The 16,868-nt window shown below is 38.9% G+C and overlaps 1 protein-coding gene across 6 annotated transcripts in view; it reads left to right on the forward strand.

Annotated features, from left to right (window-relative positions):
• RAI14 (retinoic acid induced 14) overlaps nt 1-16,868 on the forward strand; it is an 86,038-nt gene that overhangs the window by 43,432 nt on the left and 25,738 nt on the right. For all 6 annotated transcript variants that reach the window (XM_068666023.1, XM_068666020.1, XM_068666025.1 and 3 more), the window contains exon 3: nt 6,073-6,203. In XM_068666023.1, the coding sequence (XP_068522124.1) occupies nt 6,073-6,203 (131 nt within the window). The remainder of the gene's footprint in view (nt 1-6,072; nt 6,204-16,868) is intronic.

Consider the following 16,868-nt stretch of genomic DNA (forward strand, 5'->3'; position numbering starts at 1 on the left):
CTTCACAAACAATTGCATGGCAGTCCTTAAGTATTCCTTTCCTTTTCAGACAGCAAGTTGCTGAGTTTGAAGTTATCAGGAATTTCAATTTGCTACTCCTGGTTTCCCTGCGGTTCTGATTTCAGCAGAGATAACATAACTTTGCCTCCAGTAGGTTTGCAACAATGCAAGGTCATTTAAACCATCTCCTGTAGGCTGCATGCCAAAGATAAAGAAGCAGTTGTTGTCCAGTTAATGTTTGCTCGGGTCTTTGCAAATGGGAAACACTGTGTACAAGTGCTAAGTAGAACTCACCTCTTGTTATATGTTGTCATTTCTTGCATGACATTTACTGCTAATCTCAAGACAATTGAGGTTTAATATCCTGATGTGGTCATGAAGGAAATTAAGAAAGTATCTTTCTTAAACATTTTTTAAATTCTTGAGCTTTTCTTCTGGAAAGGAAAATGTTCACTTTGCGTCAGAGGAACAAAACAATGCTTAAAGTTTGCATTAGCTATTTTAACTAGGAAAACATAGGCTTCGACATGAAGGTTTATCTTCGGACTCAAAACAAATTGACAGCTAAATATACTCCATGTGATCCCAATAGCAAAGGATTTATAATGGGCAGCTCCTGCCCCATGTAGTAACTCCTTGATTCAATGGCTGCAAGTACTGATAATCTCTAGGTTTGCAGAAAAAAAAAAAGTGTGTGTCTGTGGCTGATGAAGCTGTGGTTTGGACAGCTATACCTGTCCTGAAGATTGTCATTGAAGGTACTGCCCTCACTCTGCTTTTGGCTTCAGTACTATGCCCTTTTTAATAAGTAATCATAAACTGATAGTATAAATCAAGTCAATCAGTTCCCTTCTGCCTTCTGCCGCACTCAATTAACCTTGATCTGACAGTGCTGTGTGCAGGAGTGGCTTTCCCTCCTGAGCTTGGCTAGCTGTGTCCTGCCAACTTCTTTGTAAGGTTCCTAAAAATGTTCCTAAGCTGAACAGTGTGCTGATACTTAAAAATTCAACTAGGGGAAAAAGCAGCTGAAGAAGTACAATGTGGAATACTGATTCTGTTTATATGAAGCTGAAATGTGTGTTTCATCAGCTGAGTTTTGCATGTGTTTACAAACCATTGTTATTGCAGAATGTTAATTGTTTGGGGGGACTTGAGCTTGCTGAGGAAGGGATAAAGAAACCCCACATGTGCAGTCTTTTCTGTGCTGATTCTGCCAACTTAATTACATGCATGTGTTTGCCTTCATGCTGAGCTCAGTTTTTTATTTGCATGTAGCACCATGTGTCATGCTGTACAGGTTACTCAATTGGCTAATTTGCATATTTGCAACACTCTTCAAACAAACAAAAAAAAAAATCCCCTTTGGCTCTAATGCTGATGAAAAGTATCTGCTTAACTGCTTGAGTCTTACATTTTTGTTGCTCTGATGCTATGCTCAAGAGACACTGCTGCTATTCTGTGCTAACCTGGAGCTGGTGCCCTACATGGGCTTGCTCAGAACAATACGTGTCTGGGCATCTCTGACAGAACAGGAAACATCCATTTATGCTACCTGAAAGAGTGGCGGTGACAGGACTGAAACTTCCCAGGGGCTGTTTGCTGCATGGTGCTGTCAGTGCTGCCTGGCTGAAACGTGAAAGCTGTGTCTGTGGATAAAAGCAAGGAGTTGGTGCTGAGCAAGTCCTGCGATAGAGCAGGCAGGATGTGGGGCAGCTGAACAAAAGAGCCTTACAGAAACATTTGGGCTGCCTGGATAAGTGGGACGGGATGGTTTGTGGGGTTGCTGTGGCCTAAGCTTGATGCAGAGGGTTTAAGAAGTTAAGGTCTCTAGTTATGCTGGCTGCATTGGTCCTTCCAGTGACCTTGGTCAAAGAGCATCTGTCTCCCATGTGCACGTTTTCCTGGACTAACAAATGGTGGTGCTGCACAATAAATGGCAGCTTAAGGTGGCTTTTAGAAACATTTAGTTAGCAATAGTAGCTGTGTTTGGGACTACCTGTATTTTTTATTGTACTGGCAGAAGTTACCTTCCAAGTCTTTGGTGGTTATTTGTGTGACTTGTGGGGTCAAAACCAGGCTAATATTATGAGGTACCACTGTGAAAATCTCACCAACTTAAATGCCTCCAACTTGCTTCCAACCCTGGGGAGGGGACACTATTTCTGGGTACATATTCTCTTTCCTTCTAGTGCATAGGTTCCTTCTTCTGTGCTTTTTTTTTTTTTTTTTTTTTTGCGTGTGTGTTTCTTTTTTTTCCTTTTTCTCTCTTTTTTTTTTTTTTTTTGATAGTAGGGCTACAATTTCCTACAGGAACAACTGTTTTTGAAAGCCTGCTGTAAGCCTTTATTAGCTCTACCTTTAGCTTCTGGAATGCATTCATTGTACAAAGCTGCTGATTTGAGCGTACAGAAGAAGAAAAAACAGTTGAATCATATCAGAGGAATACTTAAGCAACCGTTGATGTCTGCATAGTTGTTTGTTTATGTGGACAGATGTATCCCTGATTTTATTTTGCAGGAAAAAAATGAGGTCTATAAATAGATTTATGTAACTCACATTATAGTTAAATGTATATAATTCTGTTAAATGTGTATAAGAGAGCTTGAATAGAAAATGGGCTTTTCATTTACAATAGTGACATGTTTATTGACACCCTCAAATGGGATCCTTATTGCTTTAATAGAAAGATGCATAACTTTTATATGGGCAATACAGCCTGATGACTTTAAGCATGTTTCAAGGAACACAACTATTTTTAATACAACTAATTTTTAAATGAGCATAACTCTGCTGTACAGTGGTGAAGAGAAACTACATGTATCCTTTTGTATTCCAGGAGAAAAACAAAAGAGCCAATATGATAATATTAAAGATGTTATAGAATCACTAAGGAAATCTGAAAACATGCAATTGGAAAAACTAATGTAAGCTGATTAGGTATATGGCAGTCTCTAAAATTATTCATTCCTTTAACAATTCTGAGTCATAGTGCTTAGAAGATGGGGTACTAATTAAATACAGAATTAGTACCCTGAAAAAAGGGGTGTCTAAAATGATTACCAAATACAGAACTTCCTGTTCTAGCCTCCAGCCTCTGCAATTGTCCTCTGAACAGGAAAAAGAATTACTATCTTTGCATGAAAAACACGGAAATGTACGCTGATAGCCTTTCCTTGACACTGAGATGGATCTGATATAAATGACTGTTTTCAGGCTCCTCGTGAGAGACCACTTTACCTAACAGCTTGTCCAAGTTTGGGTCTGTTTAATTCATAGAGACAAGGGATTCTGTTTAGTGGTACAGATAAATAGGAAGCATTTGTTGAAATGAGGCACTGTTAAATCTTTCTCTAGCTGTGTGAGTGTGTTTGTTTTTTTTTTTAATCAAAACAAGCATGGTTGGAAACTACAGTAAAAATGAAATAAAGATTCTGTTCTTTTAAGAGACTAATACCATATGTCATAAAATGTTTTGCTTTTGGCATGAACATGGCATCATTGCGCAACATTAGAATTGCTTTCAGAATGCTCCAGGCTTCGCCATTCAATGTTAAATCTCCCAGGTGCTGCTTCCACGCTATATAAATACTGAGGCATAATTTGGGACCTGGCTGTGTTGGTTTCTCTTGGCTCTGGAATGTTAATGACAGTGTAACTACAGACAGGGATATGGTTATCAAAGCCTGTCCAGAGGGAAATAGACTTATATCTTAAACCTGGGGCTTGGCATTAGTGTGCTTGCATGCTGATACCAGAATACTGGATATAGGATTATATGTCATTTTTTTTCAGTTTAAAAGATGAATATTAAAGAAGTACCCATGCAGCTACTTCTGGAAGACATGGTCATTTTTGCACTAAAAAAGTGAATGCCCTGCTGAAAGCTGTTTTGCTATGGATTTTCTGCAAGCATTAATCTTCACATTTTCCTGTAGTTTACTCAGTTTCATGTTTCAGTAGTAAACTGGTTATTTCAGGCCATGAGAAAATCTTAAATTAGGTACTGTATTTCTTTTTCAAGTAGAGGTATTAGGTTAGACGTGTGTAGATCATCATGTTACCTGCTATCTCCTCTTTTCCAGGATTAAATAAATAAATAATTTATGTAGGAGTTAGGTGCTACTAATGCTTTGCAGTCATTGTGGTGATTTGTGGGTGACTGATCAAATAGCTTGTATTTAAGTATCTCATATGACTGCAAATAACAATAAAACAAACAAACCTAGAAACAGGATAAAGTCCAAAACAAAAGGCATAATATGCTGACAAACAAAGCATGTTAATTTTAAAGCATTTTATTTAACAGTAATATCCTTCTTTTTAACATCTGTTTTTAATAGTAGGCTCCCTTTAAAAGCATGAAAATCCCCAAATGAAGAATATGCAATGAGTTTCATTTTAGGTGGAGCTTGCTGCTTGGAAGGGCACTCATTGCTATGGAGTATAAATATTGCTAGGGGAAACATCATTTTTTGCAGATGTAACTAATGCTCTGGAAACTGCAGAGGTTTATTCCAGTGGTGTAAGAGTAAAGAACGCAACCTGCTTGATGTACATCTACCCACCAGTCAAAACACTGCCATCAAACTGCATTTGCTCTTTGTCTTCTGCATGCCACCTCCTTTGGCAGAGCTGGCATTCATACTCTTGGTTTCAGGTGTTGTTCTTTCAACTACTACTTTCCTGATTGGACTGCATTCTCATCCCAATATGTGTTTGTTTTATTTTTTAATCTGTTTTTTTTAAACAACCAGCAAGGTGGAACACTTTCTTTCCCTTCTGCTATTCAGGGTGTGCGGAGCCTGCAGAGTTGGTTTGTATCAATGTGCACTTCATACATATTTTCTCACGAGTCCAGACGGAAAAGTATCAAACATTTTGTTCAGCTAACAGGAAAAAAAAAATCTGTGCAAAGTGTCAGAACAAAGTGCTCTTCAAGCTGAATATTTCTCAAGGAGCATATTAATAGGAATTCAGTCTTTGCCAAAATTGTTTGTGTAGAAATCCAGTGCTGTTGAATAGACAGCCATGCTGGAGATGAGCTGACTGATGTCAAAGAGAAAGCCATAATCTGTTGAAGATGCTCTCTTGAGTGTAGCAGGGTTTCAAGCTAATCTAAAAGCAGCTTTTAATTGCACGTGAACTAGATGCTCTTACTGAAAACTGTACCTTGTTGTGAGTCCAAGCTAGAAAGCATGGGTGCAACTTTTCACTCATTTTCAGAGCTATTTTTGCTGTAATTACATGGGATACAAAAAGTTACTCTGTTTTCTTAGTAATTTGCTAGATCCTGGTTGGTAATCTGGTAGAGGAAATAGGCCCTGCCTTGAGAATTGGGAATGGGAAGGGGAATCATCACATTAGGAAATAGTGTCCTTTCATTAATTCAGCTGATGAGAATGATTAAAAAGACGCAGTGGATTTGGAAAGGTTTAAATACAGGGCGGTCATCTTTTGCTTTCAGTACTGATATAGATGTACTGTCTATCTTGGGTTGATTCCTTTGTTTTTAAGGCAAACATGGCAGGTTAAAAGCTCATGAAAACTAATTACAGCCAGCAAGGGGAAGACTCTTAACCTGTTAATCTCTCCTGTTAAACCGTGAGCTGGGGAAAGCCTTGAATATGGAAAGTTTTGATTGACCTGGGTTGATAAGGTGAGGTGTGAATCAGATGAGACAGCTCATTGCTTATCCACATGATGTACGTGATGAAGGTTTCATGGCGCCAGCGCATCTCCAAAAGAGAAACTACGACTCTCCTGCTTCTAGGGAAGTGAAGGAGAACTCTTTTAAAGAAAGTGAGAACAAATGGGTTTGTATCTGCACAGTTCTTCTATAGAGTTCCTATGTTAGAGGTCATCTTCAGTGGTTACTTAGTTCCTGGCTTGAGCCATTGAGTTCTAGGGAGCCTGTGCAACATGGATTGCAACTTTATTTTATGTAGCTTTCTCCATGTCTTTTTGGTTTGGGCTTTTGTTTCAGCTTCCAAATGTGTCAAGTATGTGTAGGATCATTCAGGGAAGCCTGGGCACTAGTACTAATAATGTTTCTCCCTTCTTCTTTTACTCTAGACCAATGAGTGGAATAAGAATGATGATCGGCTACTTCAAGCGGTGGAGAATGGTGATCCTGAAAAAGTGGCTTCATTGTTGGGTAAAAAGGGAGCCAGTGCCACCAAACAAGATAGCGAGGGCAAAACTGCGTAAGTCGAACTTAAACTTGTGATTTAAATATGATAGAGGAGAAAAAAACGGCCTTGAATGTCCATGACACAGTAATTACGCACCAGGGACTGTACTGTAAATGAAGGTATTTTCACCTGAAGCACGGTATATTTTCAAAAGCTTCTTTCTGATGCTCTATATTTATCATTTTACATTTAAAATTCCATTTCATAATCAGAAACCTATTGAGGTAACTTGAAGCTAGTCTGCTGGGCAGACTGGTGCCATTTTAGGACAGGATATTTTGGGACTCAGGAATTTCATGACACTCTACAGATTGCACACTCCAAAAGGCATTAATCTGTGGGGCTATTTTTTCCCATGAATATTAATTTAACAATACAGAACTGAAATTATCTTTAGTCCTAAATAATCCATTAGAAACTAAAAATACAGTGATGGGGGGTTTTAAAATCTTGCAGATGATAATGGCTTGTGCAACTGCTCCTTGTTGTGATTAAAACTGGACATTGAAAGTTTTGAGTGAACGAGATTCCTTTCATAGCCTCAGTATATTTTATTGAGAATCAGTGTAATATTTTCCTCTTCTATTCTTATTCTCCTGTGAACATTCTGAATTGTGGAAGATAAAAGATTCCGGTAAGAAAGTTACAACATGGGATTGCTATCCTTAAACTTTTTTTCTTAAGGCATTGGAAGATGATTAAGTGGATAAATGAAAAAAAAACCATCCCATGAGAAAATCAAAGCCTTTGTAAAATTGTGGATAGCCGGGGAGAAAGGAAAACAGTTTCTAGTCTTGGGATAGACAGAAAAAGGCTGTTTATACCAAATAATAAGTTTCAAGGAATTACCTTCTGGATTATTTATTGAGTCATGATCTGCTTCTTGCTTGGTCTGTCTCAGTTTTCTACATCTGTTATATTTCTGTTCTGCATCTGAGGAAACTGGCAATGACTCATAATGAATGACCTGCAGCTTCTTATTGCAGAAGTCCATGCCCCCTAATCACTTCAGATGGGCTTTCTCCACACTTCAATATGATCTTAATTTTTAAAAGTTGCATGCACGTATTTTTTCTTTTGAAATGGAGAATCAGACGTAATCAAAGCATGACTTCTATTGAAGCCTTTAAATTAAAGATATGTCTAGCATCTTGCATTTTTCTAGTCAACGTAACCACAGAGCTAGATTCTTAAGCTGGATTGTTTCCAGTGTAACACCAATATTTTGCAGGTTTCACATATAATATGATACTTCGAATTTTTCTAGGGAACTAAGCAAGACTAAATTTATTAAATACACGCAAGCCTCATGACTCTAGGAAGTGGGATTGTAACTTTAAGGATCTGGTGCAATGATTTTCATTGTCACATGGAGACATTTCAAAACTTACCTTCTTTCATTAACTGCAACTGCAAAGTTCATGATCTTATATTTATAGTAATGATGCAGCTACAACTGACGCAGATGCAACTACTTCTAATTGCTTAGGATGTGTGAATTAGTGCTGTGAAGATCTGTTTTTGTTAGTTCATTATGCTAATTTAATTATTGTTTAGTGTACTGGTTTAAAAGAAAACTTGAGAGAAAATGAAGGAAAATACGACTGGTATGCTACAGAAGCACAGTGTGTCAACTCTCATTCTGTTTCAGGTGCTTCGGGAAACTTAGCAATCTACTCAAGTTATTTCTGCTTCAGTTTTGAAAGATAGATACCGACAGTTGTAGAAGCCATGACACTGATCTGGAGAGATGTAGCTACCAAAGAGTATTGTGACCCAGAAGTATACCCTATTATGGCTTATTAATAACGGGCAATCTCTTGTTTGCGTTTTCCCCACTACAGTCTTTTTTGTTTTTGTTTTTGTGTGGCCTCTGTGTGTACGTGTATGCATGCAGGCTCTAAAACCAAAATACTGTTGCCTAAGCAATGTTATCAAATGCAAAATGAAACACAGCTATTTGTTCCATACTGGTACGCTTGTTTCTCCTATGTTTGCAGTGCAATGCTATGGCTTCATGCCTGTGCAGTGAATCGGGGGTGTCTATCATAGCTGTTTTTCAAACTCTGCTTAGAAGCATAGACCCAGCAGCCACCCAGCACTGAGGTCTGGTAGTGTTTGTCAAGAGCATGGTAGTAATTTGGCAGCTGCCTCACCTGGAGCGTAGGAGACTCGTGCTGGGAAAGACCGATTTGGGATCTGGAGAGGTCTTATTGGGACAACCAGCTACTATCAAATGCAAATGCCACTAGTTAGTTAGAAAGCGGTCTGCAGTGCTATGTGGGGAGGATGCTCTTTGGATGAGTGGTCTATTGATCCTTGTGAGTATGTATCGATGCATTTGTTTGCATAATTAAGCTGAAGGTGACTAGAAAAACATGATGGATTCAATTACATAACAACTTGCATAATGCGATTAAAGCTTCAGAATGTGCTTGAAAGCACAAAAGGAGAAACAATTACACATTGCAGTACAGGTTTGTTAGGCCTGTTGTCTGTTCTCTTAAGGTGTGACTGCTTCTATTAAGGTCTTTTATTATTCAGTCCTTTTCTTAATAACTCTTCAAACAAAATTCTCGATATTGCTTGTGTTTTATTTGAAGCACACCTTTTAATAATTATCATAAACAAAAGGTGGAGAAGACTTAAGTTTTCATGCTTAAGGGGGTTCTTCCAAATTTTTGTTTTATAGTCAAATGGCTTCTTAATATAAAATCCTTGAACTGAGAGGCATGGAGACAAGAGCCCAGGGTTTTCTGCATCTGTTCTGTGGAGTACTGCACAGGTCATCCTACTGAGTCCTGCTCAAGTGTGCTCCACTTCTGGCTCGGGTTTGGACATAACTGTCTAAATTTGGCCTGTGTCCTCTTTTGCCACTGTCCTATAGATTCTTTTCTCTGTGGCTTGCCCATGTGCAACAAAATACAGAAGTTTAAATTAATGAGGTCTAGGTATCAATAAATTGCTTTGAGCTAGTATTTACAGATTTTTTCATCAGGAGTTTTTAACTCTCTAGCAGTACCTCTTAAAAAAAAAAAAAAAGGTGTCAAACTAACAAAACAGTTTTTTCAAGACTTGCTTGACTTTCCTTGCCACCACACAGCCTCTGACTCAGTCATTTCTATAAACAATAAATCAGTTTTAAGGCCATGGAGCAAATCCACCTTTGGCGTAAGTTGACACAGCCCCATTGTTGTTCCCACTTACAGTGCACAGACTATTGCCAAGCACATTTGTAATAGAACCTATCTGGAAATCTGACTCTGCCATTGTAGTCTTATTCTGCCAGATGGTGTTTTTTTTCTTTTTTTTTTTTTTTTGGTCCAGCTTCCTTAAACAACAAAACAGTGCTTTCCAATTTGGAAGTTGATCGTTTAAATCCCACTTAAACTAACAAAAAGGCTTTTTAAGGAGGACCTTTTCAGGAGGGGATAGGATTCATTTATGTACTACTCTTTCCACAAGAGCAAGTGTTCAAACGGGCTGGTATTTAAAGAAGCGGCTGTTGTTATTGAAGGAAAAAAAAGTTTGGAAATGATTCACAATGTATAAATGGCAGCACTTCCGTGTCCTGAAGTTATTTTGTCTGTGTGCCAGTGCATCACTGCCATGTTTGCGTGTTTTTGCAAGGTACTGAACTAGAATTAAATGCTTATGGCTATTAAATGAAACAATAGGTCTCTGTAATTTTTTTTTACTGCAATTGAATCAGCTGTTGCTTAATAAAATGAGTCTGACAATGGTACAAAAAAGCTTTAGAAACCTCTACAAATGCACTTTCTAAGGACTCTTTCACAAAACTATTGTCAATAGCAGTCAGTAGAAATGATATATTTTCATTTGAACCAGAATGTTCATGCCTCAGAGGCTGAGCTGAAAATAAATTTGAACATATTCCATCCCCAAATACTTTATCCTGTATATAGGATTCATTTTTCCTTTCTCACTTTTTGATCTTGTATTTGGAGGTGGGGTGAGTGGCACAAAGGATATAACTGTTCAAAGAATAAGTTAGATATTAAATGCTTTTTGAGAGGGACTGTTTCCCTGTTTCCTTGTATGTAATAGTATTTATCTTAAAGGAAGCTTTTTTATTTATTTATTATATATAGTTATAATACAGTTCTGGTTGAGAAAGAAAATCATAGAAATGATTTAATTTACCTCCAAAATCAGAGTACTTTGTCAGGTGGGTCTAGTGCTTGTGAATTGAAGAAGAATCACAGCATCCTTTCTTTGTTGATACAGAATAATACAAATCCTCCACAAAACCTTTGAAATTGAGGCAGTCTCCACATTTTTTTCTTGTGTACATACTGGGCATCATCAGTCTAACATCACGCACTGGGAGATGTTTCTTTTGCACCGACTGTGTTGTCTCCAGAAATTGACCAAACACTTACAGGATGCTAATATGCTTTCCTACTTATTTTGAAAATTGTACCAGGATGGGAGCTGCTACTAGAAATGTAGTGCCTGAGGATCCTAACCTCTCTAGGAATATATAGAATCATAGAATCATTAAGGTTGGAAAAGACCTCCAAGATCATCTAGTCCAACCATCAAACCATGTAGTTCATTGATGTTCCAATAACCAGATAAGATCCCTGACACAAAATAATATTTGTCTTGCATTTATCATAGTTTTCAATTTATGGTAGTCCAGATGGTAACAACCTCTAGGTTTCAGATTAGGGATGAAATAAAGACAACCGCAGAGATATCTACCTGTGTTTTATTGCTAGCCAAAAGATAACTGGAGTCTGGTTCTTATTTCAAAATTTCTTGTAAAGTTTGTTTCCATGGGAGATTGGATGTAAAAACTTTTGTTTTTCCAGAGCTTCCTTGAAGATCTTTTCGGGTTAAAATCGTGATTGCTCCTTTTAGTTCCCCTTATCCCCTGCAGCATTGTTATGAATATAATTCAATTGAGATGTTGATATTAAATTTCCTGAAAAATTACTTTCCACTTTCGTCTAACTCTTAGAAATGCTAATGAAACATCTGGGCATGGTTAGGCAAAACCATGCTCTGCCAGGATAGTAAATTGGGCTAATTAACTTTCCATTATATTCAGTATGAGCCAATTGTTAATGTATAGTGAGAGGAATTGCTTGTATCTCCACAATGGAGCAGCAATACTTAACTTTGATTTTAGAGTTTGGCAATACATGAAAAAAATCTATATTTCATACAAACATTACTGTACTGACAGTCATACCTTATGCACGCTTTTAAACGAGATCCATGGAGTGCATTTCATGCCAGTGGTTTGTTTCTGGCTCTTGACTGAAAGAATTTCTGATGGTTTGAGTATACGACCTGTCACTTAGACTTTGAGATGTACCATGATTCAGTTTTTAGTTCTTAGCTATATTTTTCACAGGACTTTAAACTAATACCATTCATGTTCTCTTATGTGCATTTTTGTAACATTTTTTTGAAAGACATTTTAGTCTTTTTTACCTTCATGTTCAAAAATAAAAAGACTAGGTGATCTTCTAAAGAGACAGAAATTAATGCTTCTTGTTTGATTTCAATTATGAAGATCCTAAACTTTGCATCTGAGAAAGTGAAACTTCTTACTTTCTCTTTACTAATTTCATATATAGTAAAACCAAGCAAATTTCACTTAATTTGAAAAAGCAAATTCTCTATTTGATATACACTTCTTTGAATGTTGAGAAACATCCCATGACTTCAGTGTCTTACATGCACAGGGCTTCCTGCAGATGATAGTTGGAGTTCAAGGACGAAACAATACCTTTTTCTAGGAACCAGCTTGTCTTCTGTTTTATACTCGCTTTTCCAATAGACCAATAGGATGGCTGTTACTAATAAGCTGTTGCATTTCATTGTCTATTAGTAGGCCTATCATCTCAGGAGAAAGCAAGATGCCTTTTGAAGGGCCTCCGTGCATGTGTTTGGGTACCTCATGAGCTGCTCGCCCCACTCCTGTAGGGTTGGCCAAACTTGCAGTGGAGCACCAGGCAGCTGGCAGAGTTCCCTGTAAAGCAGCTCCATTTGCAGAGTTGCCAAATACCCAGATTTTACCAGACCTGGCCAGTTTTCAAGAAGCTTCTGAGATGCTTGAATGGGAGCATAGCCTAGATGGTTGGGAGTTTTTGTGTGCCTGGCTTGAAACAGCTGCAGCTTGGCTCACGTGGAGGCAGAGCATGGTGCCCTGCTTCTGCGTTACGAGCGCCGTGGCAGCTCCTTGCACTCCTCTTATCCAAGCTGGCAAGGGAGCAGAGGGGAAGCGTGCCTCCCGTGGGCTGGGCCAGAACCAGGCCCGCCAAGACTGGAGGGGATGGGGCTAAGGCTGCAGTTGTTTTTCAGATTTATATCTGCATAATGGGCTGCAGTTGTTTTACGTGTTTTTCAAAGACTTATGCAACCAAATGAGCTGTATGTGTAGATTTTAATTACACCAACTGGCTGCTGCTAGTTTAAAGTGCTCTAATCTAGGAAGAGAAAGGGAACAGAAAGCCAAAACTGAGCAACATGTAAAAGCTGGATTTTTTTTCTCCAAAATGCTTCTTTATCTGGCTTGTATACCACTCTGCATCTTCTGCTACCTTCTTTACAGGTTCATGCTGTGTTAGGAAAAAATGCAGGAATTGGTTATTCCTTCACATGTCTCTATTTCATTCCTTTCTCTTCTCCAAAAGTGTGGAGTCTTTGTTAAATGCTTTACTAGCATAGTTATTCTGAAATGCTAAATAAAAATGTTACCATAACATGTTATAGGATACATGTTAACAGGTCATCTTAACCAGTAGTCTCCGAGGAGCGTGTTGTTAGTGGATTTAGTACTATGAGTATATATTAATGCACTTGGGTTATAATTCCCCGATGAAAAGAAATTCACCGTATACAGTTAAAAAATAATAATAATAAAAAAAAGAGTAGTTCTGTTCTTTCAAATCTGAATAGGTCCAAACTGTTATAAGTTTAAAAATCACAGAAACTTCAAGCAGCACATACCCTGAGCTCTCCTTTGTCGACATCCCTGATGTTGAACAGCGATATCTATGCTCTTTGGTTCTTGGAGTACTGTATGCAGTTTTTAAGCCTTGCTGGATTTTCATGCAACAAAAATATTTTCTTTAGATTAACTTTTACCCAGTTGTTCTCAGCCTTTTCCAGTCTTTTCCTGGCTTCTTGTTATGCTAACATGCTTTGGGATTTCCTGGCTCTAATTTCATGACTTTTCATGTAGTAGGGTGGTTATTAGCTTTTGCTGGCCTATAGACAATAATACCAAGCACATTGTGTTGTAGGATGGAGGCTGAGGGAGGTGCTAGTCATTGCTTTCATTGTTGGACATAAAATGAAGTTTGAACCCTCTTCTGGCCTTGCAAGCAAGGGCAGCAGATGGGTAGCTGGTTTTACCTAGCCCTAGGGAGAAAGTTGAACTGATACGGATACATCTATGACATCCTCAGAGACTTTGCTCTGCTGAAAAGATGCTTTGCCAGAAGGCATATATATCAAGAAGCTAATTGTGCACCACTTTGGACTCAAGATGTGGGATGTGCTTTTAAAGAAACAATCAGAAGGAAGCTTTCCTGGAAGCTGGCCAATGTTACACTGATCTAAAAGAAGGGCTTGAGAGAAGACCCAGGAAATGATAGATCTGTTTAGTGTAACATTAGTGCCTGGAAAACTTAGAGATTGTCCTAGATGTTATTGAAAAGCATTTAAAGAGCAAAGCTATTATCAGGCATAGTTAAACATGGGTTCATGAAGGGAAAGTCCTGCCTTAATAATTTGATCTGAAATGATAAGGTGGCACGCATGGTAGATGAAGGGAATGTGGCGGATGTAATCTTCCAGGATCTCAGTCGATACCGTCCCTCACAGCATCCTTCTGGACAAAACTGTCCAACTGTGAGGTGAACAGGCTCATGCTGTGCTGGGTGATGAACTGGCTCAACAGCAGAGCTCAAAGGGTTGCAGGGAATGGGGCTGGTGGCTGGACACTGGCGGTGTTCCACAGGGCTCAGTTGTAGGGCCAGTCCTGTTCCACAATTTTATCAGCGATCTGGATGCAGGAGTGGAATGCATCCTCAGCAGGTTTGCTGGTGATATTAAACTGGGTGGTGCTGCTGACAGCAGCAGCAGGGAGGGATGAGAGGCCTTGCAGGGGGATCTACGTAGATGGAAGCATTGGGCAATCATCAACGGCATGACGTTCAACCAAGGAAAATGCTGGGTGCTGCGCTGGGTCCAGAGCACAATATAAGAAAAGAATTTAAGAAAGAATTCAGAGGAAGGCACCAATGCTGGTAAAAGGGCTGGAAGGCATGTCCTGCAAGAAGAGGCTGAGGACACTTGGGTTGTCTGCTTTGAAGAGGTTCTCTGCAGCTCTCTGCATCTTCCTGAGCAGGGGAAGAGGAGAGGGAGGTGCCGGTCTACATGTATACTCAGTGGGAACCGATCACAGCGTGCGTGGGAACAGCACAAAGCTGCACCAGGGGAGGTTCATGAGGAGCAATTTCTTTACCATGAGGGTGGCCAACCGCTGGAAGAGGCTTCCTAGAGAGGCGGTTGCTGCCCCATGCCTGTCAGTGTTCAAGTGATGTTTGGACACTGCCCTCAGTAATGTGCTTTAACTTTTGGTTAGCTCTGAAGTGGTCAAGCAGTTGTACTCTTTGTAGGTCCCTTGCAACTGAACTACTCTATTCTCTTCCCTGCTCTGATTTCTTCCTCTGACCTTCGCTTTAGAGGCATATGCAACACTGCTCTCATTTCTAGGCTTTTCTATTTCATACCCTGAAACATCAACAATAAAAGCAGCATTTCAAATCTTTAGACTTTCTGTCAACACCTAGGAGTACCCTAAGGCTTGACCTTGGCAGAATCTCTGTTTCAATTTGCTGATGTTAGTTATTGAGGGCCTTTAAAAATGGACAGTCTGCAGGAAACTTCGTATGACAAATTGAAATTGTGAGCACTTAGATTTACAATTAATGGTACATGGAAGAAAAATCTATATGCTTCAGACTTGAAGGGGGGAGTTTGTGGTAATGTGGTAATAGAGTTTGCCAAAGAAAACTGTGCATGAAAATGGAACTGCTGGAACACAACCTGAGAATGAAAAATATAAAGCTTCTGGGGATCTCAGAAATCTCTCTGAAGAGCAGCTGGTTAGATATTTTTGCTGAGTTTGAAGGCTAAAATCAGGAGTCTGTGGCTTGCCAGCTTCTGTAGTGCATGATGCAATTGCTTCTTTCCTATTAAGAAAACAGCCGTTCAGCAGGCTTGCCTTTTTTTCATGTCCTATACCTTGAGGTGTGTATGATTGAAACAAGACTTCTTATGCTGTGAGGCAAAGCTGGAAACTGTAAATGAAAACTGTGTTTTTTGAAAGCTGTTCCAGAATATATGCTAACAGTGAAGACCTATATATTTTTTGCTAGAGGGCTTTGTGTGTATTAGGGAAAGCAGATACCATCTCATGTTTAAACAGAGGATAGGAGAACAGAAGCTGGGTGTCCTGCTTTACACTGTAGTGGCTGGTACTAAGAAGGAGAGATGGGAAGAAACACTCATCTCCTAAAGCCAGTACTGCTTATGTCACCTTTCTTGAAATCTTCATCTGTCTACACTCCAGAAGGCAGTAGCAACTCATTGATTGAATTTCTTTTTAAAAACCACAATACTTTGTTTTCTGAGTTTTTAATAGTGCCAACTCTGGCTTGAAAATGAAATGTATTTCCTATAACTGTTTTTCCTATGATTTTTGCACTTGTGGTTACATGTGTGCATGACAGGAGCATGACATGGACAGCCTGCACTTATGGAAAAGCCACATTAACTACATTCACTCTTAACAGGAGTGAAATGGATGCAGTGTAAAGCTATGGGTTTTAATTGTTTAAAAATAAAAAAGTAAAAAAAAAAAAAAAAACAACAAAAAAAACCTAGTAAATATTGATATTTGTGCCTGTAGATGTATGATATGCCCTTAAAACAGCCTGTGATTTGCTGAATATCTGAATGGGCTTATAATGGTATTTTTGGGCTCTCTCTCTGTAGTATAGTAGTGTCTATCGTAACTGAAATGTATCTTCATGAGGATTTCTCTGGTGATATCCAATATTTGTCTTTCTCTCTTGATTTTAATTTGGTTCTCATCTTGAAGTTTTTTCTGTCAAGACCTTTCAGTGTGGGATTGCCAATGTGGGTAGGTCCTGTTCCCAGATCTTTATTCTGGCTTGGGGTGAGGGGCAAGCCTCAAGAACTCAGTACCCTGACACACTTTAGGGCAGGAGGACAAGGGAGCAAGAGCAGCTGTAGGGTGGGGATAATCCAAATTACTAATTCTGCTGCAGTCTGCTACTGCCGTTTTCACACTCAGCTAATAAGTATGAAAAGAAACTCCGTTAGTGAGGAGGCAAGACTGCTTTTATTCCCAAATTAAGGATTGGTAACATACCTCCAGATGGTTAGTATTGACAGGCTTGCCAATAGGGAGCTTCAGTTCACTATTTCCTTTGTAGTTGAATCACTGGCTGCTTCTAAGACATGCATCTTCTCAGGTGAGTGATTGTCACTTGATTATGAAAGATAAAGAAAAGATAAGGATACAGTAGCTTTCACAGGGAAATGTTCAGAGACTCATTTTAGGTTTTATTTTTAAGGTGAAATTCTACATCTTCTCAAACTTCA

Source organism: Anas acuta, chromosome Z (assembly GCF_963932015.1).
Source record: "Anas acuta chromosome Z, bAnaAcu1.1, whole genome shotgun sequence".
Taxonomy (NCBI): Eukaryota; Metazoa; Chordata; class Aves; order Anseriformes; family Anatidae; genus Anas; species Anas acuta.